General features: G+C 45.5%; 1 protein-coding gene across 1 annotated transcript; it reads right to left on the bottom strand.

Annotated features, from left to right (window-relative positions):
• Positions 1 to 1,721: 1,721 nt before the first annotated feature.
• Positions 1,722 to 8,189, bottom strand: mycn (MYCN proto-oncogene, bHLH transcription factor). The gene is made up of 3 exons (XM_084197926.1): positions 8,053 to 8,189; positions 6,925 to 7,636; positions 1,722 to 3,651 (listed from the first exon to the last, which is right to left on the bottom strand). The coding sequence occupies exons 2-3, from the start codon at positions 7,613 to 7,615 to the stop codon at positions 2,849 to 2,851; spliced, it is 1,494 nt and encodes a 497-aa protein (XP_084054052.1). The 5' UTR covers positions 7,616 to 7,636; positions 8,053 to 8,189; the 3' UTR covers positions 1,722 to 2,848.
• Between the last annotated feature and the right edge of the window lie 4,523 nt (positions 8,190 to 12,712).

The raw sequence follows: 12,712 nt of genomic DNA on the forward strand, positions 1-12,712 counted from the left end.
GACTACAGATTGTGTTATATACATTTAAAGGTAATTTCCGATTGAGCCGACATATGCAGCGTTTACCATGAATGCAGACTCCGCTAATTTCAATCACCCTGTAACGCTGAACTTCTGCGAGACGGATTGAATAGAGCCCTTAGTTTGAGCACCAGTGCAAGAGAGGAAGAAAGAGAGGGAGAGAGAAAGGATGAGAGAGAGAGACGCCAAAACTTCTTGACATCATAGTTGTGAGCCAACGCGTGACAGCGTTACAGTCTTTGTTATACCGTGGTTTTACTAGTGTCTTCTGTTCGCAGTGGTGAAGGCATAGAACGAGTACTCTACTCCTAAGTGAGAACGTTGAACTCTGAACTTTCCAACCAACTGACACCATGCCCGGGGTGTATTTTTTACACACCCAACGGTAGAAAACGGACTGAAATAGGGAGGGAATACCTGAACTTGTACATTGAGAAATGCCGGTTTTTGCTTTCCGTTACAACATGTTTTGCCATGGTGGCCCTAATGAACATGACCCCTTCGAAAGTCACCGTGTTTGGGGCTCTATAAGTGTCACATTGAGTTTAAGAAACAAGGTACAAAAAAAGAAAATGATACAAAAGCAAGAAAGAGAGAGAGGACCCAGAGAAGCGTGCTCCCGCTCTCCTTTCTTTCAGCTCCCTCGTTCTTTTCTCTTATTTTTTTCTGAAAAATGTTCAACTCTAAACATTCTTAACGTCAACAAATGTGCAAAAAAAGTGGCGGAAGTAAAAGTCCCGTTGTGTCCCGGCCACCGGCCTCTCCTGTGTCGCTCCACGTATGTGTGTGTATGTGTGTCTGTGTGAGTATATAAGTTGAGACAGAGAGAACGGGGGTCATCTGGGTTTGTGTGTGTGCGTGTGTGTCTATGTCTGTGTGTATATACAGTGCCTTGACTTTTTCCACATTTTGTTACGTTACAGCCTTATTCTAAAATGGATAATTTTTTTAACAAATCCTCAGCGAAAATTACAAAGAGAAAAAACTGTTTTTACACATTTTTGCAAATGTATTAAAAATTAAAATCTGAAATCCCTTATCTACATAAGTATTCAGACCCTTTGCTATGAGACATGAAATTGAGGTCAGGTGCATCCTGTTTCCATTGATCATCCTTGAGATGTTTCTACAACTTGATTGGAGTCCACCTGTGGTAAATTCAATTGATTGGACATGATTTGGGAAGGCACACACCCGTCTATATAAGGTCCCACAGTTGACAGTGCATGTCAGAGCAAAGACCAAGCCATGAGGTCGAAGGAATTGTCTGTAGAGCTCCGAGACAGGATTGTGTCGAGGCAGAGATCTGGGGAAGGTTCCCAAAACGTTGCGGCCTCCATCGTTCTAAAATGGAAGAAGTTTGGAACCACCAAGACTCTTCCTAGAGCTGGCCGCCCAGCCAAACTGAGCAATCGGGGGAGAAGGGCCTTGGTCAGGGAGGTGATCAAGAACCCGATGGTCACGCTGACAGAGCTCTCCTGAGTACCTCTGTGGAGATGGGAGAACCTTCCAGAAGGACAACCATCTCTGCAGCACTCCACCAATCAGGCCTTTGTTGTAGAGTGGCCAGACGGAAGCCACTCCTCAGTAAAGGCACATGACAGCCCGCTTGGAGTTTGCCAAAAGGCATCTAAAGACTCTCAGACCATGATAAACAAGATTATTTTTATTTTTTTTTATTTTTATTTTTATTTTTTTTTGTCATTTAGCAGACGCTCTTATCCAGAGCGACTTACAGTTAGTGAATACATATTTTTTTATACAGGCCCCCCGTGGGAATTGAACCCACAACCCTGGCGTTGCAAACGCCATGCTCTATCAACTGAGCTACATCCCTGCCGGCCATTCCCTCCCCTACCCTGGTCGACGCTGGGCCAATTGTGCGCCGCCCATGAGTCTCCCGGTCGCGGCCGGCTGCGACAGAGCCTGGATTTGAACCAGGATCTCTAGTGGCACAGTTAGCACTGCGATGCAGTGCCTTAGACCACTGCGCCAATCAGGATTCTCTGGTCTGATGAAACCAAGGTTGAACTATTTGGCCTGAATGCCAAACGTCATGTCTGGAGGAAACCTGGCACCATCCCTACGGTGAAGCATGGTGGTGGCAGCATCATGCTGTGGAGATGTTTTTCAGCGGCAGGGACTGAGAGACTAGTCAGGATTGAGGCAAAGATGAACGGAGCAAAGTACAGAGAGATCCTTGATGAAAACCTACTCCAGAGCACTCAGGACCTCAGACTGGGGCGAAGGTTCAACTTCCAACAGGACAACGAGCCTAAGCACACAGCCAAGACAATGCAGAAGTGGCTTCTGGACAAGTCTCTGAATGTCCTTGAGTGGCCCAGCCAGAGGCCGGACTTGAACCCGATCTAACATTTCTGGAGAGACCTGAAAAAAGCTGTGCAGCAATGCTCCCCATCCAACCTGAGAGCTTGAGAGGATCTGCAGAGAAGAATGGGAGAAACTCTCCAAATACAGGTGTGCCAAGCTTGTAGCGTCATACCGAAGAACACTTGAGGCTGTAATCGCTGCCAAAAGTGCTTCAACAAAGTACTGAGTAAAGGGTCTGAATACTTATGTAAATGCTATATTTCTGTTTTTTATTTGTAATACATTTGCAAAAATGTCTAAAAACCAGTTTTTGCTCTGTCATTATGGGGTATTTTGTGTAAATTGATGAGGGAAAAAAAACGATTTAATAAATTTTAGAATAAGGCTGTAACCTAACAAAATGTGGAAAGTCTGAATACTTTCCGAAGGCACTTTATGTGTGTGTATGTTCCTATGTTTGTGTGTATGTGTTTGCGTTATGTGCCACTGGCAAGTCTTAGCGTGTCCTGGCCTGCTCCAACCTCCTCATCAGCTGTTGCCTCCGCGCCTGCAGCCTGTCCTTCTCCTGCGTCAGCCGCAACTCGTCCACCTCCAGCGACGACACATACTCTGCCGCCTTCTTCAAGATCAGCACCTTAGCCGCCTTCTCGTTCCTCGCCAGCTCGGGCACGTGGTCGCGGAGCGTGAGGAAACTGGAGCGGAGGTCGTTGCGCCGCTGGCGTTCCAGGATGTTGTGGTTTCGCCGCCGTTCGGAGTCTTCGGAGTCGGAGTTACCGGAGGAACCGCCGCTGCGCGTGCTGCTGTCACCGCTGGCGTTGCGTTTGCGTTTGGAACCTGCCGTTGCCATGGCGAAGGAGCCGCATGATGTCAAGGATGACGGCGATGATGATGAGGATGATGAAGAGAGGGTGCGGGAAGGTTGGCGAGGAGCGTCAGAGGTCTTGTGTTTCTTGGAGGGGGGTGCGTGGTCATCGTCGGAGGCGTACGGCGAGGGAGCGGCATAGTTGTGCTGCTGCTGGTGGACCGAGCTCTGCTTCATGATCAGCTCCTGACAGTAACCGTTTGACCCCGCTGATCCCCGGTTGCTAACAAATCGGCTCACGACGCCAGATGAGGCCACGCCCCCGGAAGTGGCACCCGTCTTCGGCCGTACTGAGATAGTGACCGTGCCGGTGGCCAAGAGCGACAAGCCGCGCCGCTTCTCCACGGTGACCACATCGATCTCTTCGCCGTCCGAGTCGTCTTCGCCCTCCTCCTCCTCATCTTCGTCCTCCTCTTCTTCATCATCGTCTTCATCTTCTGGGAAAGGAAAACAGAAGAGTGAGTTAGTTAATTGTTCTGACTCACCAACTATGGGAACTATGTACCTTGTGTGTGTGTGTGTGTACGTTTTACTATAATTGTGAGTACCAGTAGTCCTCACAAGAATAGTAAACCAACAAAAATTCAGAGAAGTTGAGACTTTTTGCCAGTCCTCACTTAGGGGTTCAGGTTAGGGTAAGGGTAAGGGTTAGGGGTTAGGGAAAATAGGATTTTGAATGGGAGTCAATTGTTGGTCTCCATAAAGTCCTCACAAGTATAGCATGAGATAGCTGTGTGTGTGTGTGTGTGTGGGTCTTTCTGCCTCCATGTGTGTGTGTATGCGTGCGCGCACCAATGTGTCTGTGTGTGTGTGTGTATGTTTGGGAGTAGTGAGATCATTGCTCAACTCTCTGCTCTCTGTTTGCACAAGGAGAGTACTCTTAATGCTTACTGTCAGTCACCTATAGCACTAATCTAGTCCCCAGGCTTTTTACATTTTTACACGCTTCATCTGACTGACTTGTAGACAAGCTATGTCCTTTGTTTTCAGTCCTACAACCCTTCTTTGGCCTTTCCTGCTCATCTTTACCCACTACAGAAATGTCCATGTTCTTCTCTCTTGAAAAGGTTTTGACATCACCAGTTAGGCAGTTACTGATGATGAAATGGGATACGCAAAGCATTTAAAAGTCATAATTCCTAATCGGTTTTAAATTGAGAGATTTCAAAAAAGCTATTTAGCTATTTTCATAATTTCCCGCCTTCTTCATTTTCATTACACCTAAGCTGGTATATATATATTACTGCCGCTACTTATCACAAGACTTTAAAAAACAAACATTTGTAGACTTAAATAAATAAAAATAATAATGCGTAGGCCTCTTTGAAGCTGTAAGAAGAGGAACGCAGTCGTAAGCAGTTAGTGATTGAGGCGGCAGCCCCAGTTAAAATGCCTTTGTGATAATGGCTATCATTATCAGCTTAGTTGTTCGTAAAGCAGTGTGGCATTTTACAGCTTACAGTAACCCACTTCTGAAGCCTAGACCCTCCGGAGGCAGTCTAACACACATAAGCACACACGCACACACACACACTGAGAAGTTGGCACAGGAATCAAAACAGAACCACAGCACAGACTCAGCTGGGTGGTAAGGGGGTGTGTCTCGCCTCTCCCTCTCTTTTCCCCTTACCCTCTCTCTCTTCCCTCTCTTCTCCCCCTCTCTCTCTAGACAGACCACATGTGAAGCTGAGACAGCCTGGATGATTTCATATCTGGCTCACTGGGAAAGTGGGTCGTACTAGTAGTGAGTGAGTGAGTGAGTGAGTGAGTGAGTGAGTGAGTGAGTGAGTGAGTGAGTGAGTGAGTGAGTACTAGTGAATCTCTAAGGGGTAAATGTCAATAGTCTAAAGTGGCATCCTCTCCTCATCTCCTTTCCTTGTCCTACATTGATGTGAAAGAGATGGTCTGGTGAAAGCCAGCACCTGGTTGTCAGATATCCACCATATTGCTCAAAGCTCCTTTATTTTCCAAAAGATCAGTGCAGATGAAGTGGAGATGGTGAAGAGAGGGAGCAACTTTAGACTATGGGGGTGTATCCTTCATTGTTTTAAATGAATAATGTACAGATAAACATGTCAGAGGTGCATTTGGCTTCCAGGCATACTGTAGGCTTTTTAATAAGTGTTGTATATATCAACATTTGATTTTAGTCATCCCATTATCTGCTATTGGGTGCCAAATGCAGCAAGCCTATTCTGTGCCCATAGGGCTTGAACATGGATAGGATATCTGTTGGTATCTATAGTGGCACTGTCTAATACTGCCTTTCAGGTCCCGTGTAGCTCAGTTGGTAGAGCGTGACGTTTGCGACGCCAGGGTTGTGGGTTCGATTCCCACGGGGGGCCAGTATGAAAAATGTATGCACTCACTAACTGTAAGTCGCGCTGGATAAGAGCGTCTGCTAAATGACTAAAATGTAAAGTCTGCAGTGCGTCTATTACTCTTTTTGATGCTGAGGAAAGTGCGTTGAAAAGAGAGAGATGCGACTTAACGCTGCGAGCAGAAGAAGAGGCCCCTGCAAACGGTTTTATCAAGCAGGCTTGCGGGGCGGGGGAACGTGGTGCGATCGGATCACCGGCTTTAAGCCGAGGCGCTGGAGCGGCGCCAGAGAGACAGCTGTCGAGATGGGAGGGCCTGTTCAAAGCTGCCAGCCCCCTAATGAAACAGGCCCTCCTCCTCTTCTCGCCAGCTATCTTCCTTTCGCCAGCGGGCCGGTCGGAGGGGGTGTGCTTTTGGCAAGGCTCTATAGCTCAAGCCTCCAGCCGGCGCTTCCCAGTTGGAGGTCCTTTTTTTTTTTACTACCGTTTCGCAGGCGTCACAAAAGAGCTCTAGTAAATTTTTCGTACCAGAGTTCCATGCCAACTGCCAAACGATACATTTATGCTGAACTAAAGTTGGGCTATTTAGGGTGTTAGAATAACCTATTATCCTGTTATTACAGAGGTTGAATTTTCCGCTTTGTTGTTTTTACCAACCCCCCTTTCCGAAACACACCCACACACATCCTCAACACATGAACACAATAGTTGCTATAAATTGCTTTTTACATAATGCTGTCTAGTTCATGCTGGTATGGATGGCATTTGTTTAATATGTAAGGAACAATTTCACACCCATGGAGGCCTAGTTATTTCAATAATCCTTGCGTAAAGTGCGTAATCATAGCATCCAACGAACCGTGAAACAAGGCACTTTTTCAAGTAGTCAGTATACTTAGCACGTTCTCGATTGGGACTGTCTGACTGCGCCGAGTACATCAACCTATACAACCCGTGTGTCTAGATGTTCGGTGTCAACTGGATCTAAATTCGTAATGCACACAATCCTCCAATTTTACTGCCATCTGCCGGATGAGGCGTCTGCCTATTACATAAACCCTCTCGTTCACTGTGGCACAAGCACTCACTGCCGCCATCACTGTGTGTGTGTGTGTGGAATGTAAAAAGGTAATCCGATTCTGCGCCAGTCATATGAACTCTTAACTTCCAATCACCCCAATTACCATTACCTTAACAAGACAATAATAATAATAATAGCCTAATAATAATGCCATATGTTATTTGAAGCAGAATGACGTCAACTCAACAAACTAAAACTGGGTTTGAGCATTAGTATTGAGGTACTAGGTTATTAGCTGTTGTACTGTAAGCTACTGTAATCAAAACGAAGGGTCTTGTGCGCATGCATCCTCGCCGAAGGTATTCGCTTACCGGAGTCGCTCTGAATTTCCTTGGCGCTACAATGGGCAGTAGATGCGGGGATCGTCCCATGTGGACATCTGCTGCTGGTGCTGCTGCTGCTACCGTTTCTTTTGTTGACAGGGAAGGGGAAGACTATCGTGGGGTCCACACACTCCGACTCGGAGCGGCTCAGCTCAGGCGCCTTGGTGGTGATGACGGCGGCGGTAGTGACATTTTTACTAACTCCACAGGCAGCCGCGGTGGAAATGGCTTTGCCTAGCTTCTCTGTGACCACCCTCTCTAGCTTTTCCCTGGCAGAGAAGCCGCTCCACATACAGTCCTGAATGATGATGGAGTTGGGGTTATTATTCAAAGCGGAGCTGCCGAACAGGTCTCCATCCGACGCACCCCAAATATCTTCCTCGGGCAGGAACAGGAGCTCCGAGGTCCAGTCGCACCCCAGCGGGTTGCCTAATCCAAAACCCATGGGACCTTCTGCTGAGTCGCCCGAGTTCCCCACGGACGCCGAGGCCAGCTCCCCGGGTAGCGCCGCTCGGCTCGGGGAGAGGGGCGGCGTAGGCAGCAACTCAAATTTCTTCCAGATGTCCTCTCCGGGAGGCGCAGAGTCGGGACCGCAGAAATAGAAGTAATCCTCGTCTGGATAGAAGCAGGGTTGTAGAGAGTCAAACTCCATGTCGGAATGTTTACTTATCGCCGGCATTCTATCCCACACTTGGAAAGCCTGCAGAGAAGGACACGGAGATAGTTTAGACAAAATGGAATAAGGCAGACACACACCTCCATAAAGTTCCAATTGAAAAGCCCAGATAACTAACATCTTATGCACAACATTCTACAGCCAGCCAGCCAAGTGTTCAAAAGTATTGCAAGTCCTTTGGAAAAAACAGAGGCGAGTGTGGGTAGTGTGCGTAAAATGTGTGTGACCCTGACTGGCATGAAGTCACCTTTCAACTATGATGGTGTTCTTGGCGTATTATTCAAACAAGAATACCACAGTGAGCAATTATAACTATTAAAACGCATATCTATTCTAAAAGTCCCATGACAATCGTATTCGTTTAAAGGGTGACCATTTGGGAGTCAAAACAGAGTCAATAATATAGGCGACACTTTCACCCAAAAAAGAAAGATGCTCACCTCGCGTTGACTGAGATTGTGGTGTGAGTCGTGTGTTGTCTCGTCACTCTCTCTCGCAGTTCAGTGATAAACTCTAGGAGCTCACATCTACTCTTGTGTCGCGCAGACAGATCTCTGACACACATTGTATGGTCTGCGGAGTGTTATAGCCTACACTCCAGTCTATCTGTGTGTGTTGGAGGGGAGCTCCACCCACGGAGGGGCGGGGCCGAGCTTGGTTGACGGCGTGAGGCAGACGGGCGGGCAGGCTGGCTGGATGGCTCCCTGTGTAGCTTTCTATAGCTCACGACGGGCTCCAATCCCTCCCCAGAGAATAGATATTACATTATCATCCCTTAGCCTCCATTATGGCTAATTTCCTCCCCTTTTCAGAAATGGATAGGGGTGAATTGCATAGGATACACATACTTTTATGTATAAAGGCTCCAATAATCTATACCATAATTACTTCTTATCCAACCTCTAAAATACATTTGATGGGAGTTCTATTTGTTTAAAGATAAGCATATCTGCTCTTATACTGGCTTGTTATAACAGGGAAGTCACGATGGCCTGGCGCATTGGTCAGTCCTAGAGCTGAATCCAACTCTCACCATTGCCTGGGGTCATTGAGGTAACCGCATAGCTGGATCAAAAAATCGGGATCACTGCGCCCCCATGTGGACAATATTAAAAGATGAGCCCGAGCGTTTCAACAGATTAAGCGCAGTTGTAGGTTATCTGCGATAAATTGTCGAACCGTCAGTTGAAGGCGAAGTACGGATTTTGTTTTTTTATAGTTAATAATTAACCTGTTATTTATAAGCACTACTTACATTAAGCACACTTATAGGCCTACATTGAGTTGATTGGCTACACTTTTAAAGCAGTCATCATAACATTCTTTGTCGTCACACCTCCATGGCCTGCAGAATCAGCTGTGCATTTCTATGTAACTCCACTGGCAGTGGTTGATGTAGAAGTCATCCCCATCCCTTTATTCTAATAACAGGTTTGCAGGATTGTATCTGTAATTACACGCGCACGCTTGGCGTATTGGCACAGGCACATATACAGTGCATTCGGAAAGTATTCAGACCCCTTCCCTTTTTCCACATTTTGTTACTTTTTGACTTATTCTAAAATTCATTAAACTATTTTTTTCCTTCATCAATCTACACAAAATACCCTAAAATGACAAAGCGAAAACAGGTTTTTAGAAATGTTGGCAAATGTATTAAAAATTAAAAACAAATACCTTATTTACATAAGTATTCAGACCTTTGCTATGAGACTTGAAATTGAGCTCAGGTGCATCCTGTTTCCATTGATCATCCTTGAGCTGTTTCTACAACTTGATTGGAGTCCACCTGTGGTAAATTATATTGATTGGACATGATTTGGAAAGAAACACATCTGTCTATATAAGGTCCCACAGTTGACAGTGCATGTCAGAGCGAAAATGAAGCCATTAGGTCAAAGGAATTGTCCGTAGAGCTCCGAGACAGGATTGTGTTATCGTAGAGATCTGGGGAAAGGTACCAACAAATTTCTGCAGCATTTAAGGTCCCCAAGAACACAGTGGCCTCCATCATTCTTAAATTGAAGAAGTTTGGAACCACCAAGACTCTTCCTAGAGCTGGCCGCCCGGCCAAACTGAGCAATCGGGGGAGAAGGGCCTTGGTCAGGGAGGTGACCAAGAACCCGATGGTCACCCTGACAGAGCTCCAGAGTTCCTCTGTGGAGATGGGAGAACCTTCCAGAAGGACATCTCCACAAATCAGGCCTTTATGGTAGAGAGGCCAGACGGAAGCTACTTCTCAGTAAAAGGCACATGACAGCCCGCTTGGAGTTTGCCAAAAGGCACCTAAAGGACTCTCAGACCACAAGAAACAAGATTCTCTGGTCTGATGAAACCAAGATTGGACTCTTTGGCCTTAATGCCAAGCTTCACGTCTGGAGGAAACCTGGCACCATCCCTACGGTGAAGCATGGTGGTGGAAGCATCATGCTGTGGGGATGTTTTTCAGCGGCAGGGACTGGGAGACTAGTCAGGACCAAGGGAAAGATGAACAGAGCAGTACAAGTACAGAGATATCCTTGATAAAAACTTGCTCCAGAGCGCTCAGGACCTCAGACTGGGGTGAAGGTTCACCTTCCAACAGGACAACTACCCTAAACACACAGTCAAGACAACGCAGGAGTGGCTTCAGGACAAGTCTCTGAATGTCCTTGAGTGGCCCAGTGAGAGCCCGGACTTGAACCCGAACATCTCTGGAGAGACCTGAAAATAGCTGTGCAGCGACGCTCCCCATCCAACCTGACAGAGCTTGAGAGGATCTGCAGAGAAGAATGGGAGAAACTCCCCAAATACAGGTGTGCCAGGCTTGTAGCATAATACCCAAGAAGATTCGAGGCTGTAATCACTGCCAAAGGTGCTTCAACAAAGTACTGAGTAAAGGGTCTGAATACTTATGTAAATGTCAAATGTAAGTTACTTTTTTTTTTGTATAAATGTGGAACAAATTATAAAAACCTGTTTTTGCTTCGTCATTATGGGGTATTGTGTGTATTTATGTATTTTATTTCACCTTTATTTAACCAGGTAGGCCAGTTGAGAACAAGTTCTCATTTACAACTGCGACCTGGCCAAGATAAAGCAAAGCAGTGCGATAAAAACACATGGAATAAACAAAACATACAGTCAATAACACAATAGAAAATCTATATACAGTGTGTGCAAATGTAGTAAGTTATGGAGGTAAGCCAATAAATAGGCCATAGTGCAAAATAGTTACAATTTAGTATTAACACTGGAGTGATAGATGTGCAGAAGATGATGTGCAAGTAGAGATACTGGGGTGTAAATGAGCAAAATAAATAACAATATGGGGATGAGGTAGTTGGGTGGGCTAATTACAGATGGGCTGTGTACAGGTGCAGTGATTGGTAAGCTGCTCTGACAACTGACGCTTAAAGTTAGTGAGGGAGATAAGAGTCTCCAGCTTCAGAGATTTTTGCAGTTCGTTCCAGTCATTAGCAGCAGAGAACTGGAAGGAATGGCGGCCAAAGGAGGTGTTGGCTTTGGGGATGACCAGTGAGATATACCTGCTGGAGCGCATACTACGGGTGGGTGTTGATATGGTGACCAATGAGCTAAGATAAGGCAGGGATTTGCCTAGCAGAGATTTATAGATGACCTGGAGCCAGTGGGATTGGCGACGAATATGTAGTGAGGGCCAGTCAATGAGAGCGTACAGGTCACAATCGTGGGTAGTATATGGGGCTTTGGTGACAAAACGGATGGCACTGTGATAGACTACATCCAATTTGCTGAGTAGAGGAGGCTATTTTGTAAATGACATCGCCGAAGTCAAGGATCGGTAGGATAGTCAGTTTTACGAGGGCATGTTTGGCAGCATCAGTGAAGGAGGCTTTTTTTGCGAAATAGGAAGCCGATTCTAGATTTAACTTTGTATTGGAGATGCTTAATGTGTGTCTGGAAGGAGAGTTTACGGTCTAACCAGACACCTAGGTATTTGTAGTTGTCCACATAATCTAAGTCAGACCCGCCAAGAGTAGTGATTCTAGTCGGGCGGGCAGGTGCAAGCAGCGTTCGATTGAAGAGCATGCATTTAGTTTTACTAGCATTTAAGAGCAGTTGGAGGCTACGGAAGGAGTGTTGTATGGCATTGAAGCTTGTTTGGAGGTTTGTTAACACAGTGTCCAATGAAGGGCCAGATGTATACAAAATGGTGTCGTTTGCGTAGAGGTGGATCTGAGAGTCACCAGCAGCAAGAGCGACATCATTGATATACACAGAGAATAGAGTCGGCCCGAGAATTGAACCCTGTGGCACCCCCATAGAGACTGCCAGAGGTCCAGACAACAGGCCCTCCGATTTGACACATTGAACTCTATCTGAGAAGAAGTTGGTGAACCAGGCGAGGCAGTCATTTGAGAAACCAAGGCTATTTAGTCTGCCAATAAGAATGCGGTGTTTGACAGAGTCGAAAGCCTTGGCCAGGTCGATGAAGACGGCTGAACAGTACTGTCTTTTATTGATCGCGGTTATAATATCGTGTAGATTGATGAAGTGGATTTTTTTTAAAATCCATTTTAAAATAAGGCTGTAACATATATCAAAATGTGGAAAAAGTCAAGAGGTCTGAATACTTTCCGAATGCACTGTATATCCCACAGGCAAAAACTGGTTGAATGAATCTTGTTTCCATATAATTTCAACCAAAATAATCTATGTGATGACATTGAATCAAAGTGGAAAATTATTTAGAGTTTCAAAAAGTCATTAACATAAGGGCAATTCATATTTTTTTACCTAACTGTTAACCTAAATTCAATGACATGGTGACACTTTTTGTGGATTTCACGTTGAACTTACAATAGTTGACAAATCAACCTAATGTAAATCAAAACTAGACATTGAACTGATGTCTGTGCCGACTGGGATGCCTTGACATTAACTACTTCAGAGAAACTTTTTTGTTTAATTTCCAACCAAATGCCAAATGAAATGACACATGCACTTGTTCTGTTCTATGTTTGTTTTACCCGAAATCAGAAAGAGGTCCTTTCCATATATGAGGATATAGAAAAATACATATAAAGACATGTATTTTGTGTCCTTTCAAGTCACAAAAAAAAATATGCAGTAAAGCTT

Source organism: Coregonus lavaretus (assembly GCF_964263955.1).
Source record: "Coregonus lavaretus genome assembly, contig: HAP1_SCAFFOLD_6270, whole genome shotgun sequence".
NCBI lineage: Eukaryota > Metazoa > Chordata > Actinopteri > Salmoniformes > Salmonidae > Coregonus > Coregonus lavaretus.